This window comes from Oncorhynchus masou, chromosome 9 (assembly GCF_036934945.1).
Source record: "Oncorhynchus masou masou isolate Uvic2021 chromosome 9, UVic_Omas_1.1, whole genome shotgun sequence".
NCBI lineage: Eukaryota > Metazoa > Chordata > Actinopteri > Salmoniformes > Salmonidae > Oncorhynchus > Oncorhynchus masou.
The window spans coordinates 28,257,176-28,273,827 of record NC_088220.1 but is presented as its reverse complement, the minus strand read 5'-3'; the positions used below and the strand labels follow the sequence as shown (position 1 = coordinate 28,273,827).

Here is a 16,652-nt window from a genome sequence, read left to right as displayed (position 1 = left end):
AAAAATTGAAGACCTTCCATCTTATTAAACACATTATTTGGAATGAAATACCATATTGAATCAGTATTGATCAAACATATTTTCAACCAGTTGATCTTGAAAGTGTTATTTATGTCAACAGAATCCAACACTTCCAGACCTCCTTCAGCTCTTTTATTAGAAAGGACAGACTTTTTTAGTTTGTGAAACTTATTTTTCCAGATGAAGTCAAGAAACGACTTATCTCTCAATATGTAGCCGAATTTACACATAAAGATAATGAGGGGTACACCAAACGAGGCAGTCCCTCTGCCTTGGACAGAAGTACTCTCCCAAGTATAGACAGATCTCTTTGTAGCCAATTATTAATTTTAGGAGAGAAATTCAAATGTTGTCTGACTAAGTGGTTTTTTGACAGATATATTCCTAAATATTTAACACAGTCCTTACATGAATATTTTCTATTTCTTTATCATCAGAGTCATATAAACATAATATTTCACATTTAGAAACATTCAGTTTGAATCCTGATGCAATAGAAAATGCAGTTATAGCATTAAGGGCATGGGCGACCTGGTCTTTGTCTCTTAAGAAAAGAGTAGAATCATCAGTCAGTTGGGACATTTTGATTCCTTTGTTAAAAATGGGTTAAGCCATACAAATTTGCATCATTCAGATTATCTAGAGATAGAAGTTCCACAACCAAAATTAATAAAAATGGCGAAATTGGGCATCCCTGTCGTACACTTCTGTTGATACTGAATATTTTGGAAGTATTAAGGTTTAGTAACACAGAACAATTTATAACTTTGTAAAACATGCGAAGTACTTTGATAACATTTTCCCCCTAATCCAAAAAGTTTAATTAAGAGACCTAAAGAGAAATTCATGTTCAGTTATGTCAAAGGCTTTACAGAAGTCCAAAAATAAGACAACCGCATCTGAGTCAATTGCATCTGAATAATCTATAAAGTCCAAGACTAAACGAATGTTAGAATTTATGTGACGGCCCTTCATAAATCTCGTTTGAGTCTCATTTATAATGGTATCTATTATTTTCTTTAATCTTTTGGCATAAACCAGAGCAATCAATTTGTAATCAATATTTAATAAAGTAATTGGTCTCCAATTGTCAATGAGAGAAGGGTCTTTATCGGGCTTCGGAATCAATGAAATAAGGCCCTGTTTCATAGTGGAGACCATTTCCCCACTTTTAACGCAATCTTGAAATATTAAAAATTGGATCTCCTAGTAACTCGCGAAACTGTATATAGAATTCAACTGACAGGCCATCAGGGCCAGGTGATTTCCTTTTAAGAACCACAAGGTGCCCAGACGCATGATGGTGCTGTTACATCATAAACGGGTAATAGAGGCGCGTAATAGGGCCGTTCTTGAAGGGATGAGACATTCAGTAGCTGCAGAGAGACAGCAGCATCAGGGCGGACGTTAAAGAGCGCTATTCTAAATGGAAAGACGATAGAAATAACAAACACTTGTAGTGCGATTCACTGATACGGAATTTATTTGTGTGCTTTCAGATTTGAGCATTGCTGCGTTAGGCCTATAGCCTAGTTTTTCTAGCATACAATGGCGATACAAACCCGAAAAAGACGGTGGTTAGGTGGATGGGCATTTCCTTATTTTGCTCTTCTTTTTCTTCATTTGAAAGGAATCTCCGGACAGATACGATACTCCATTCAAGAGGAATTGAAAGTTGGAACGGCAGTTGGGAATATAGCTAAAGACTTGGGATTCGACAACTCGAGACTAGCGGACCGGAATCTTCGCATTGTGTCTGGAACAAAGCACGAGCTCTTCCAGGTTAACCAGAGAGATGGTGCTTTGTTAGTGAACCACAGAGTAGACAGAGAGGAACTGTGCGTAAAAAATACGCCGTGTTTCATCAACCTAAAAGCGGTGATAGAAAATCCGCTAGAAATGCACCAAGTGACAGTAGAGATAATAGATGTAAATGATAATTCCCCTAAATTTCCCGAGGAAACATATAATTTGGAAATACTAGAGTCCGCATTGGCAGGGACACGGTTTCAAGTGGAGGGAGCACACGACTCAGATGTAGGCTTAAATGCTTTGCAGTCTTACACCTTAAGCCACAACCAGTATTTTCGTGTGGAAACAGAAGAATTTGGTGAAGACGGTAAAATCCCATTTCTAGTATTACAAAAACCATTAGATAGGGAGATAATTTCTCAACACACGTTGCTGTTAACAGCGTTAGATGGGGGCAAGCCACCCAAAACAGAAACCCTTAATATCACAGTTATTGTGTCTGATATAAATGACAATGCACCAGTGTGTGACAAGCAGAAATACACAGTAACCGTAGAGGAAAGCGCACCTGCGGGGACATTTTTAATTCAATTGAATGCCTCTGATACGGACGAGGGTCTAAATGGCGAGGTCAAGTACTCATTGCGAGGCAAATTTAGAGCTATTGGTGCTGAGCCCTTTGAGTTGGACAGTAAAACAGGAGAGCTAAAAGTGAAGGGAGGCCTTGATTTCGAGGAGAAGCAAGTGTATGAGATGAAGGTACTGGCAGCGGATACAGGAGCAGTGTCTCTCTCCACACACTGCAACGTGCTGGTCAGAGTTGAAGACGTGAACGACAACAGGCCCGAGATTGACGTCACCTCTCTGTCCAGCCGGATCTCTGAGGACGCACCTCCCGGTACGGTGGTAGCGTTAATGGGGATGACCGACCTGGACTCGGGTGTGAACGGACAGGTAGTCTGTTCTTTACCGAAGGATTTACCGTTTGATCTGAAGCCTTCTCCGGATGGGCATTTCTATTCGTTAGTCACGAATGAATTCCTTGATAAAGAGTCTGTGGCTCGGTATGATATTACCATCACGGCTAAAGACTTAGGAACCCCTCCTTTGACATCAACTAAAGTCATTCAAGTGGAGGTAGTAGATGTTAACGATAACAATCCTCTTTTCACTGAAAACCCTTACACATTTTATGTAGTTGAAAACAATAAGCCCGGCATGCTTATTTTCTCTGTAAGCGCTTCTGATTTTGATCAAGGAGAAAACGCAGCCATTACATATTCACTGGACCGTGGGAGCACGGGACAAAGCGTGGCATCCTTCCTAAACATCAATGAAGGTAACGGTAACATTTATGCACTAAAGAGCTTTGACTTTGAAACCCTCAAAACATTCCAGTTTCACATCATTGCCAAGGACTCTGGAACTCCGTCACTAAGCAGTAACGTCACAGTGAACGTGTTCATCCTGGATCAGAACGACAACGCTCCAGTGATCATGTATCCAGTCAGCGCTAATGGTTCCGCTGCAGGTGTGGAGGAGATTCCCCGCAATGTGAACGCAGGCCATTTGGTGACTAAAGTGAGAGCCTATGACGCTGATATAGGATATAACGGCTGGTTATTATTTTCACTGCAGGAAGTTACTGACCACAGTCTCTTTGCCTTGGACCGTTATACAGGACAGATAAGGACACTTCGGTCATTCACAGAGACAGACGAGGCTGACCATAAACTGGTCATACTGGTAAAAGACAATGGGAACGTTTCACTCTCAGCAACAGCTACTGTGATTATCAACGTTGTGGAGCCCAAAGAGGCTTTTGCAGCTTCTGATGTTAAAAGCGCAGTGAAAGACGAGGAGGAGAACAGCGTTACATTTTATTTGATCATAACTTTGGGGTCAGTTTCAGCACTTTTTATCATCAGTATCATCGTGTTGATTGTAATGCAGTGCTCCAAAGCCCCAGTCGATTCCTCCAAGTATTTACAAGATGTGAATTACGACGGGACACTGTGCCACAGCATCCAGTACCGATCCGGAGACAAACGGTACATGTTAGTTGGACCCAGAATGAGTATAGGTTCTACTATAGTCCCGGGCAGCAATGGGAATACTCTAGTGGTACCCGACCACAGGAGAAGAATTTCAGGAGAGGTAAGAACTGTTTTTATCCGTTACTGCCTATTAAATCAGAGAAAGAAATGTTTTGAGTGAATGTGTGTGCGAGCAAGTTGTCGTCTGTGCGTAATGTCCATACGCAAACTCGCTGTGGGGGGCGCTGTCCATGGTGCTGGATTCCAAGCTCACTTCTTCGGTTAGCTGGTGAGTGCATGCTAGGCTAGGCTACTGCCTGAGGTTTATTATCTGTTATTTAACTGTGCACTCCTTCGATTTAGTATGTTCCTCTTTCTCCCCTATCTAAATACCCCTTTATCTTTACTCGTTATTTTATTTGTATTTTTACTGATATCGGCGTATTTACTGGACTCGATACAGACGACACACACGGAGCTCATCGTAGCCTGTTGGATGGACAAGTATCCCGGACCACATGGTGTCAGTGTAACATAAGGAGACTGTTTGGTACTTTGTAGATTAGACCATACCCCTCTCTGGGCTGTTTTGTTTCACACATTGAGAGACTGGTGCGGACATCCGAACAAGACGTGTATAGATAGTCAAATAATAGGTGTATTATTTTTCGGTACTGAAGCATTTGATGCAGTATGGATCCTTACGAGTTGGCCATCTGATCAGTAGGTTTGTATTTTTTCATTGAGAATTGTGCTGTTTAACGATGGGAGGCGGAGGACAAAGGCGCAGATGGGAATACTGGTGTGTTGCTCTGCGTTTCTCTTTGCTGCTGTGCTTCGTGGAGCAGGTTTCGGCTCAGATAAGGTACTCTATTCCAGAGGAGGTGAAAGAGGGATCCGTTGTTGGAAATGTTGCTAAGGATTTGGGTCTTGACGTCAGTACTTTGTTGGAGAGGCGGTTTCGAATAGTTTCTGGATCTAAGGACGCTCTTTTCCAGTTAAATCAGAACAATGGCGTCTTGTATGTTCATAAGAATATCGACAGAGAGGAGCTCTGTGATGGCACTGGCGTGTGCTCGATAGACCTTGAAATTGTCGTTGAAACCCCGCTTGAAGCCCATTATGTAGGTGTAGAAATCACAGATGTGAATGATAATTCACCTAATTTTCCAGAAAAGGAACAGAAATTTGAGATAGCTGAGCATACCCCTCCAGGAACACGGTTCCAATTACATGCAGCTCGTGATCCGGATGTTGGGATGAATTCAGTTCATACCTATAAAATAACGTCTAACGATAATTTTGAAATCGATGTGCGGCAAAGCGACGAGGACAAAATACCGTTTTTAGTTTTAAAGAAGTCGCTAGATAGGGAACAAAACCACAACTACACGCTTCTCCTAACAGCGATAGATGGAGGTATTCCTCAAAGATCAGGCACGCTAAATGTTACAATTGTTGTTCTAGATAGTAATGATAACCGTCCCGTCTTTAGTCAGGATACGTATAATGTTAGGATACAAGAAAACGTTGGAGTTGGTACAGTTGTTATTAGAGTAAATGCAACTGATGCAGATGAAGGAAGTAATAGTGAGGTTGAGTTCAGCCTGGGTAAAACCTTAAGGAGAAAAGTCTATGATATGTTTGAGCTGGATAGGCTAACTGGAGACATTAGAGTTAAAGGTGAGGTGGACTTCGAGGACACAGAGGTGTATAAACTAGATGTTCAGGCCTCGGACAAAGGACAACCTCCACTGACTGTGGAATGTAGAGTGATCATAAAGATAATCGATATTAATGACAATGAGCCAGAAATTGATGTAACATCCCTCTCTAATACAGTGTCTGAAGAGTCCAAACCAGGAACTGTTATTTCTCTCATCAGTGTCACAGATAAAGACTCTGGTATTAATGGTAAAGTGATTTCAAGTATATCGGAGAATATACCTTTTGAATTGAAGCCATCATATAAAGAAAACGTATATTCTATAGTCACAAAAGGACGTTTAGATCGAGAACTCGTCTCCCATTATGACATCACTATAACAGCCACTGACTGTGGTCAGCCTCCTCTGTCCACATTCAAAACTCTGAGCGTCCAGATATCAGATGTGAACGATAACAGCCCAGAATTCTACCAAGACCCTATTGAGCTGTACTTAGTGGAAAATAACGCCCCTGGTGGGTCCATATTCTCTGTAATCGCTTCTGATAAAGACTTAAATGAAAATGCTGCTATTTCATATCACACAATTAGAGGAGATGGGACACAGAATGATATGACATCTTTCTTGAATATCAATTCTGACAACGGACGTATTTCCGCTCTAAAAAGCTTTGACTTTGAAACCCTCAAAACATTTAAATTCCAAGTTGTAGCTACAGACTCTGGAATTCCGTCACTAAGCAGCAACGTCACAGTGAATGTGTTCATTCTGGATCAGAACGACAACGCTCCAGTGATCTTGTATCCAGTCAGCGCTAACGGTTCCACTGAAGGTGTGGAGGAGATTCCCCGCAATGTGAACGCAGGCCATTTGGTGACTAAAGTGAGAGCCTATGACGCTGATATAGGATATAACGGCTGGTTATTATTTTCACTGCAGGAAATTACTGACCACAGTATATTTTCTTTGGACCGCTATACAGGACAGATAAGGACACTTCGGTCGTTCACAGAGACAGATGAGACAGAGCACAAACTGGTCATACTGGTAAAAGACAATGGGAACGTTTCACTCTCAGCAACAGCTACTGTGATTATCAACGTTGTGGAGCCCAAAGCGGCTTTTGCAGCTTCTGATGTTAAAAGCGCAGTAAAAGACGAGGAGGAGAACAGCGTTACATTTTATTTGATCATAACTTTGATGTCAGTTTCAGCACTTTTTATCATCAGTATCATCGTGTTGATTGTAATGCAGTGCTCCAAAGCCCCAGTCGATTCTTCCAAGTATTTACAAGATGTGAATTACGACGGGACACTGTGCCACAGCATCCAGTACCGATCCGGAGACAAACGGTACATGTTAGTTGGACCCAGAATGAGTATAGGTTCTACTATAGTCCCGGGCAGCAATGGGAATACTCTAGTGGTACCTGACCACAAGAGGAGAGCTTCTGGAGAGGTAAGAAATGACCCTAACCTTTACTCTCCATAATGTATTTTATTTTGATCATGTTTGGTCCGTGGCTAATGTACGTAGTCAAAGTGGTTGTTGTCCATAGTGCTGAACTTCAAGCTCCCCTAATTAGTTGGAGAGAGCATGCTAGACTACTACCATACCTGCGTTTTCTGTTATTTTGCTATGTATCTGCTCACCTTCCATCTCAATTTGTTTTTTTCTCGTTATTTGATATCTAATGTATGCATATTTATTGGTATGTAATCTCTCGGAGCTCATATATTGTGGATGGAATCCCAGCCCACAGGGTGCCAGTGTAGCACAATGATACTGTTTGGTGCTATGTACTATTGGCCTTGCCCCTCTCTGGGCTGTTTTGTTCTGCTTCTATCTCATTTGGTTTGTTCTAGAGAGAGCTGAGCAGAAATCCGAAAACCCTGATATGTTGGACAGAGAGAACCGTATTCTTTTCCGGTGCTGAAATATTGGATACAGTATGGATAATAACGACTTGTCTATCTGAATATTAGGATAATATTTTTTTTCATTGAGGATTGTGCATAATTGTCTGTTTAACGATGGGAGACGGAGGACAAAGGCGCAGGTGGGAGTACTGGTGTGTTGCTCTGCGTTTCTCTTTGCTGCTGTGCTTCGTGGAGCAGGTTTCGGCTCAGATAAGGTACTCTATTCCAGAGGAGGTGAAAGAGGGATCCGTTGTTGGAAATGTTGCTAAGGATTTGGGTCTTGGCGTCAGTACTTTGGTGGAGAGGCGGTTTCGTATCGTTTCTGGATCTAAGGACGCTCTTTTCCAGGTTAATCAGAACAATGGCGTCTTGTATGTTCATAAGAATATCGACAGAGAGGAGCTCTGTGATGGCACTGGCGCTTGTCTGATAAACCTGAAAATCGCTGTTGAAAACCCTTTAGAGATTCATTATGTTGGTGTAGAAATAACGGATGTTAATGATCACTCGCCCAGTTTTACTGAAAATAATCTGCACTTAGAGATAGCGGAAAATACCCTTCCTGATACGCGCTTTGAACTCCAGACCGCACGGGATGCAGATGTTGGATTGAACTCTGTGCGCATGTACGTATTAAGTAGTAATCCTCATTTCGAGTTGGAATTCATTGATAATGGAGACGAAGACAAAGTTCCGTTTTTAATCTTAAGGAAGGCTATTGATAGAGAACAAAACACAAACCACTCATTCATTTTAACAGCAATAGATGGAGCCAATCCTCCGAGATCAGGTACACTAAATATTACGGTTACAGTTGTTGATGTCAATGACAATCGACCCGTTTGTGGTAAAGATATATATTCTGTTACTATCCAGGAAAATGCACCCATTGGAACAACCGTTTTAAACATAAACGCCACTGACACAGACCAAGGTCAAAATGGTGAAGTTGAATATGCACTTGGTAGAAACATAAAGCGCAAAGTCCATGACATATTTAATTTGAACAGTCTTACTGGTGAAATTCGTGTCATAGGTCCAGTAGACTTTGAAGAGAATGAGGTTTACAAATTAACAGTGCAAGCCTCTGACAACGGACAACCCCCACTATCAGTCGACTGTAGAGTTGTCATCAAGATAACGGATGTAAACGACAATAAACCAGAAATAGAGGTGACGTCACTGTCTAACATGATATCCGAGGACTCAAAGTCTGGAACAGTCATATCTCTCATTAGCGTAACGGATACAGACTCCGGTAACAACGGAAAAGTCCTATTAACAATATCCGAGGACGTACCATTTGAATTAAAACCATCATTTCAGGACAATGCGTATTCTGTCGTCACAATAGGGCGATTAGATCGAGAACTCGCCTCCCATTATGACATCACTATAACAGCCACTGACTGTGGTCAGCCTCCTCTGTCCACATTCAAAACTCTGAGCGTCCAGATATCAGATGTGAACGATAACAGCCCAGAATTCTCCCAAAACCCTATTGAGCTGTACTTAGTGGAAAATAACGCCCCTGGTGGGTCCATATTCTCTGTAAGCGCCTCTGATAAAGACTTAAATGAAAATGCAGCAATTTCATATTACATTGTTAGAGGTGAAGGGACACAAAATGTTATTGCATCTTTCCTGAATATCAATTCTGATAATGGACTCGTTTCTGCTCTAAAAAGCTTTGACTTTGAAACCCTCAAAACATTCCAATTCCAAGTTGTAGCTACAGACTCTGGAACTCCGTCACTAAGCAGCAACGTCACAATAAACGTGTTCATTCTGGATCAGAACGACAACGCTCCAGTGATCTTGCATCCAGTCAGCGCTAATGGTTCCGCTGCAGGTGTGGAGGAGATTCCCCGCAATGTGAACGCAGGCCATTTGGTGACTAAAGTGAGAGCCTATGACGCTGATATAGGATATAACGGCTGGTTATTATTTTCACTGCAGGAAGTTACTGACCACAGTCTCTTTGCCTTGGACCGTTATACAGGACAGATAAGGACACTTCGGTCATTCACAGACACAGACGAGGCTGAGCATAAACTGGTCATACTGGTGAAAGACAATGGGAACGTTTCACTCTCAGCTACAGCTACTGTGATTATCAACGTTGTGGAGCCCAAAGAGGCTTTTGCAGCTTCTGATGTTAAAAGCGCAGTAAAAGACGAGGAGGAGAACAGCGTAACATTTTATTTGATCATAACTTTGGTGTCAGTTTCAGCACTTTTTATCATCAGTATCATCGTGTTGATTGTAATGCAGTGCTCCAAAGCCCCAGTCGATTCCTCCAAGTATTTACAAGATGTGAATTACGACGGGACACTGTGCCACAGCATCCAGTACCGATCCGGAGACAAACGGTACATGTTAGTTGGACCCAGAATGAGTATAGGTTCTACTATAGTCCCGGGTAGCAATGGGAATACTCTAGTGGTACCTGAACACAGGAGGAATGCTTCTGGAGAGGTAAGCGCTACACATTTATAATCTTATGTGCTTGTTTTTGGCCTATATGGGTGTTTGGGAAATATGATGATACATCCCTTAAAATTGTTGACGAGTCATAACCAGTCCCCAGCAACACTCCTTTTTCTACAAACGGCATTTATGTGCATAATGTCTGGTGCGGTTGAGGTCATCTCTCGTGGTGCTGAATTGTACTTTCATTGTTTTCCGTTGAACGCGTGTTGTTGCCTTCTCTTCTTTTTTAAGTGTGTTGGCCAATCCTCTATATCATCTTAGTAGCCTACTGTTCCATACCATTTATATTCTTCCTCGACCTTTCCTCACCTTTTTACATTGCTATTCTTAAGGGCTCCCGAATGGCGCAGCGTTCTAATGCACTGCATCCTGGTTCGAATCCCGGCTGTATCACATCCGGATGTGATTGGGAGTCCCATAGGGCGGCGCACAATTGGCCCGTCGTCGTCCGGGGTTGTCCGGGGTAGGCCGTCATTAATAAATAAGAATTCGTTAGTAACTGATTTGCCTAGTTAAATAAAGGTTAACTGAAAAAAATGGACCCATTGCAACTGGGGCTTTTATCAATATAAATAGTCACAAGCAAATGTATGTACAAAACAATGCAGTCTACAGTGGTAAACAGGAGCTCGGAGCGCTGGGTGTCAGTATAACACAAGGTGACTGACTGGTGCTTTGTAGAATAGGCCCTGCCCCTCTCCGGGTTATTTTGTTCCGTACATAGGTCGGGGCGGACGTTAGAACAAGACGATAGACATAAAGGATTGTGTTCTGTTTCGCTGATGAAACATTGGATAAAGTGTGGATAGAACCCCGTTTGCCATCTGATCTTCAGGATTGTATTTTTTCATTGAGGATTGTGTTTCATTTTATATTTAACGATGGGAGACGGAGGACAAAGGCGCAGATGGGAGTACTGGTGTGTTGCTCTGCGTTTCTCTTTGCTGCTGTGCTTTGTGGAGCAGGTTTCGGCTCAGATAAGGTACTCTATTCCAGAGGAGGTGAAAGAGGGATCCGTTGTTGGAAATGTTGCTAAGGATTTGGGTCTTGACGTCAGTACTTTGTTGGAGAGGCGGTTTCGTATCGTTTCTGGATCTAAGCACGCTCTTTTCCAGGTTAATCAGAACAATGGCGTCTTGTATGTTTATAAGAATATTGACAGAGAGGAGCTTTGTGTCGGAAATGTTGCATGTGTGATAGATCTAGAGATCATTGTTGAAAACCCGTTAGAAGTCCATTACGTAGGTGTAGAAATAACCGACATAAACGACCATACCCCCAGCTTCTCCGAGAAAGATATACACATCAAAATAGCTGAGAATAAACTGCCAGGGGCTCGTTTTGAACTCCAGGTTGCGCGTGATTTGGACTCTGGTATAAATTCCGTACGTACCTATAAATTAAATCAAAACGAGCATTTTGATTTAGAGCTGCGAGATAGCGGGGAAGGTTATACAATCCCTTTTTTGGTTTTACAGAAAGCCTTAGATAGGGAACTGAAGACCAAACATGTATTACTATTGACAGCATTGGATGGAGGGAATCCACCTGGAACAGGTACTCTGAACATCACTGTCACAGTCCTTGATACAAATGATAATCAACCTGTATGTAGCCAAGACGTCTACTCAGTGACGTTACAGGAAAATGCTGATATCGGTAGGATTGTAGTAAGGGTTAACGCAACTGATACAGACCATGGATCAAATGGAGAAGTTGAATATACACTTGGTAGAAATTTAAAGCGTGGAGTATATGACATATTTGAACTGGATAGCCTTACTGGAGATATTCGGGTTAAAGGTCCAGTAGATTTCGAGGATAATGAGGTGTACAGGTTAAATATAGAGGCGTCTGATAAAGGCCAACCTCCACTGACTGTTGACTGTCGAGTTATTATAAAGATAACTGATGTAAATGACAATAAACCATCTATTGGTGTTACGTCCCTCTCTAAGACGGTGTCTGAAGTTTCTAAACCAGGAACTGTTATTTCTCTCATCAGTGTGACAGATAAAGATTCCGGTATTAATGGTAAAGTGCTTGCTAGTATATCTGAAGACGTGCCATTTGAGTTAAAGTCATCATATAAAGAAAACGTATATTCTGTCGTCACAAAGGGCCGTTTAGACAGAGAACTCGTGTCCCATTATGACATCACTATAACAGCCATTGACTGTGGTCAGCCTCCTCTGTCCACATTCAACACTCTGAACGTCCAGATATCAGATGTGAACGATAACAGCCCAGAATTCTCCCAAAACCCTCTTGAGCTGTACTTAGTGGAAAATAACGCCCCTGGTGGGTCCATATTCTCTGTAATCGCTTCTGATAAAGACTTAAATGAAAATGCTGCGATTTCATATCACATTGTTAGAGAGGAAGGGACACAAAATGTTATTGCATCCTTCCTGAATATCAATTCTGATAATGGACTCGTTTCTGCTCTAAAAAGCTTTGACTTTGAAACCCTCAAAACATTCCAATTCCAAGTTGTAGCTACAGACTCTGGAACTCCGTCACTAAGCAGCAACGTCACAATAAACGTGTTTATTCTGGATCAGAACGACAACGCTCCAGTGATCTTGTATCCAGTCAGCGCTAATGGTTCCGCTGCAGGTGTGGAGGAGATTCCCCGCAATGTGAACGCAGGCCATTTGGTGACTAAAGTGAGAGCCTATGACGCTGATATAGGATATAACGGCTGGTTATTATTTTCACTGCAGGAAGTTACTGACCACAGTCTCTTTGCCTTGGACCGTTATACAGGACAGATAAGGACACTTCGGTCATTCACAGAGACAGACGAGGCTGAGCATAAACTGGTCATACTGGTAAAAGACAATGGGAACGTTTCACTCTCAGCAACAGCTACTGTGATTATCAACGTTGTGGAGCCCAAAGAGGCTTTTGCAGCTTCTGATGTTAAAAGCGCAGTAAAAGACGAGGAGGAGAACAGCGTTACATTCTATTTGATCATAACTTTGATGTCAGTTTCAACACTTTTTATCATCAGTATCATCGTGTTGATTGTAATGCAGTGCTCCAAAGCCCCAGACGATTCCTCCAAGTATTTACAAGATGTGAATTATGACGGGACACTGTGCCACAGCATCCAGTACCGATCCGGAGACAAACGGTACATGTTAGTTGGACCCAGAATGAGTATAGGTTCTACTATTGTCCCGGGTAGCAATGGGAATACTCTAGTGGTACCTGAACACAGGAGGAATGCTTCTGGAGAGGTAAGAACTGTCTTTGAGCATTAAACTTTGAAAGCATATGGCTGGTTATTTGAATGTATTTATCGTGCGTAATGAGATGTATGACTGAAGATTAACCGCTTACTATCTATCTTGATGGCGTTGAATTAGTGGTCAATCTCTTGAAATTGTTTTTTGTTTATATGGGCATGAGATATGCTGATATTTGAAAACGTTGACTGATTAGTCAAAAACTAGGTCCCAACATGACACGTGAGTGTAATTTCCCTGTCTACAAACGGCTTTTCTGTGCGTAATGGAGAACTGAACTCGTTCATGCAATTGCTGTCCACCCCCTGTGGTGCTGATTTACAAGATCATTGTTTTTCTTTGCAATCGTGTATGTACCATGCCTGTCTTTTACATCTGTAGACCTCCACATTAATTTAGTCCCTGTCCTTTTCATTGTACTCCCACTAAACCTTTCATCGTCACACGCCTGTAACTGTAATATAGTGCTGGTTAATTTGCCGATTCTAATACAGAAAGGTATTTTCGTCCTCGAGCCGTGTGTACTCATGGTCAACTTTAGATCGGTCCGCAGTGTGTCAGTATAACACAAGGAGACTTTCTGGTACTGTTATACTAGGCCCTGCCCCTCTCTGTGCTGTTTAGTTCCCCGTAGATACAGAGAGAGTGTTGGGGACATCAAATCAAGGCGTGCTATTTCAGACAAATACTTTTTTTCCCGGTTTGCTGAACGATTGGATTCGGTATGGATCATTACGACTTTGCCATCTGATCATTAGGATTGTAATTTCTCATTGACAACAGGGTTTGATTGTTTAACGATGGGAGACGGAGGACAAAGGCGCAGATGGGAGTACTGGTGTGTTGCTCTGCGTTTCTCTTTGCTGCTGTGCTTCGTGGAGCAGGTTTCGGCTCAGTTAATGTACTCTATTCCAGAGGAGGTGAAAGAGGGATCCGTTGTTGGAAATGTTGCTAAGGATTTAGGTCTTGACGTCAGTACTTTGTTGGAGAGGCGGTTTCGTATCGTTTCTGGATCTAAGGACGCTCTTTTCCAGGTTAATCAGAACAATGGCGTCTTGTATGTTCATAAGAATGTCGACAGAGAGGAGCTCTGTGATGGCAGCAGCGCTTGTTTAATAAACCTGAAAATCGTTGTTGAGAATCCGTTAGAGATACATTATGTAGGGATAGAGATAAGTGATGTGAACGACCATTCACCCAGTTTCTCAGAGAATGAACAGAATTTGGAAATAGCAGAATCCACTCTGCCAGGCACAGGTTTCCAGTTACAGGCAGCACGTGATCCAGATTCCGGAATGAATTCTGTTCGTTTATATAAATTAAGCCATACTGAATATTTTGATCTGGAGCTGCGGGACACTGGAGAAGAAGGAAAACTTCCTGTTTTGAAACTACATAAACCTCTCGATAGGGAACGTGAAAGCAAACATATTTTAGTTTTAACGGCCATCGATGGCGGTAGCCCGCCAAGATCAGGGCATGTCAACATTTCAGTCACTGTTCTTGATAATAATGACAACAGACCTATTTTCAGCCAGGACGTTTATTCTGTGACAATACATGAAAACGTTGCAGTTGGAACAATTGTTGCTAAAGTCAATGCTACCGATTTGGACGACGGTGTATATTCTGAAATTATATATTCATTCGTGAAAAACCTAAAAAGAAAAGTATATGATACTTTTAGCTTAGATTCCAATACCGGTGAAATATCAGTGAAGGGTAATATCGACTTTGAGGATACTGAAGTTTACAGAGCTGATGTGATGGCATCAGATAAAGGACAGCCCCCTATGAGGACAGAATGTAGGGTTATCATAAAAATACTTGACGTAAATGATAACAAACCCGAGATAGAGGTAACATCCCTTTCCAATATGGTCTCTGAAGATTCCAAACCAGGAACTGTTATTTCTCTCATAAGTGTAACTGACAAAGACTCCGGCATTAACGGTAAAGTCATTTGCAGTCTGTCAGAAGATGTACCTTTTGAATTGAAACCTTCATTTCAAGATAACACGTACTCTTTAGTTACGAAGCAGCGTTTAGATCGAGAACTTGTGTCCCTGTATGACATCACAATAACAGCCACTGACTGTGGTCAGCCTCCTCTGTCCACATTCAAAACTCTGAACGTCCAGATATCAGATGTGAACGATAACAGTCCAGAATTCTACCAAAACCCTCTTGAGCTGTACTTAGTGGAAAATAACGCCCCTGGTGGGTCCATATTCTCTGTAAGCGCCTCTGATAAAGACTTAAATGAAAATGCTGCGATTTCATATCACATTGTTAGAGGTGAAGGGACACAGAACGATATGGCACCTTTCCTGAATATCAATTCTGATAATGGACTTATATCCGCACTGAAAAGCTTTGACTTTGAAACGCTCAAAACGCTCCAATTCCAAGTTGTAGCTACAGACTCTGGAGCTCCTCCACTAAGCAGCAACGTCACAGTGAATGTGTTCATTCTGGATCAGAACGACAACGCTCCAGTGATCTTGTATCCAGTCAGCGCTAATGGTTCCACTGAAGGTGTGGAGGAGATTCCCCGCAATGTGAACGCAGGCCATTTGGTGACTAAAGTGAGAGCATATGACGCTGATATAGGATATAACGGCTGGTTATTATTTTCACTGCAGGAAATTACTGACCACAGTCTCTTTAACTTGGACCGTTATACAGGACAGATAAGGACACTTCGGTCATTCACAGAGACAGACGAGACTGACCATAAACTGGTCATACTGGTAAAAGACAATGGGAACGTTTCACTCTCAACAACAGCTACTGTGATTATCAACGTTGTGGAGCCCAAAGAGGCTTTTGCAGCTTCTGATGTTAAAAGCGCAGTAAAAGACGAGGAGGAGAACAGCGTTACATTTTATTTGACCATAACTTTGATGTCAGTTTCAGCACTTTTTATCATCAGTATCATCGTGTTGATTGTAATGCAGTGCTCCAAAGCCCCAGACGATTCCTCCAAGTATTTACAAGATGTGAATTATGACGGGACACTGTGCCACAGCATCCAGTACCGATCCGGAGACAAACGGTACATGTTAGTTGGACCCAGAATGAGTATAGGTTCTACTATTGTCCCGGGCATCAATGGGAATACTCTAGTGGTACCTGAACACAGGAGAAGAATTTCTGGAGAGGTAAGAGCTATTTCAAAGCATTTCAACAGTTACAGTATTTTGTATATAAAGTATCGTATTGGTAATTTGATTTGATTTTCTGGTTCATTGGAATGTCTTTAGTGTTCGTAATGAAGTATAGGCTGCTGACTCGGTCGCTGTCCACCTCGGTGGTGCTGAATCAACAGATTACTTGTTGTATGTATGTGTTGGAGTCCATCTCAGTCTCTCGTTCCCTTTACACATTTTCTATATTCCTTGACTGCCTCGACATAGCTATTGCAACTAGAAAACAGACCATATCTCCTTGTTTATAAAGGTATAGCATCTGTATCCCGGACCACAGGATGTCAGTGTAATAAATTAG

At 42.0% G+C, this 16,652-nt stretch overlaps 4 protein-coding genes across 5 annotated transcripts in view; all 4 read left to right on the top strand.

The window, feature by feature from the left end:
• The first annotated feature begins 1,442 nt into the window (after positions 1 to 1,442).
• Positions 1,443 to 3,990, top strand: LOC135544978 (protocadherin alpha-8-like). Its single transcript, XM_064972661.1, has one exon. The coding sequence runs from the start codon at positions 1,570 to 1,572 to the stop codon at positions 3,988 to 3,990; it is 2,421 nt and encodes an 806-aa protein (XP_064828733.1). The 5' UTR covers positions 1,443 to 1,569.
• A 583-nt stretch (positions 3,991 to 4,573) lies between these two features.
• Positions 4,574 to 16,652, top strand: part of LOC135545774 (protocadherin alpha-C2-like) — a 214,420-nt gene continuing 202,341 nt past the window's right edge. The window contains exon 1 of one of the 2 annotated variants that reach the window (XM_064973645.1): positions 4,574 to 6,934. In XM_064973645.1, coding sequence (XP_064829717.1) covers positions 4,574 to 6,934 — 2,361 coding nt within the window. Of the gene's footprint in view, positions 6,935 to 7,509; positions 9,874 to 16,652 lie in introns of those variants that run through there. The other variant, XM_064973633.1, reaches the window with a different exon arrangement.
• Positions 10,601 to 13,157, top strand: LOC135545381 (protocadherin alpha-3-like). The gene has a single exon (XM_064972989.1). It carries the CDS (start codon positions 10,770 to 10,772, stop codon positions 13,155 to 13,157), a length of 2,388 nt encoding a protein of 795 aa, XP_064829061.1. The 5' UTR covers positions 10,601 to 10,769.
• LOC135545380 (protocadherin alpha-3-like) lies at positions 13,943 to 16,381 on the top strand. The gene has a single exon (XM_064972988.1). It carries the CDS (start codon positions 13,943 to 13,945, stop codon positions 16,379 to 16,381), a length of 2,439 nt encoding a protein of 812 aa, XP_064829060.1.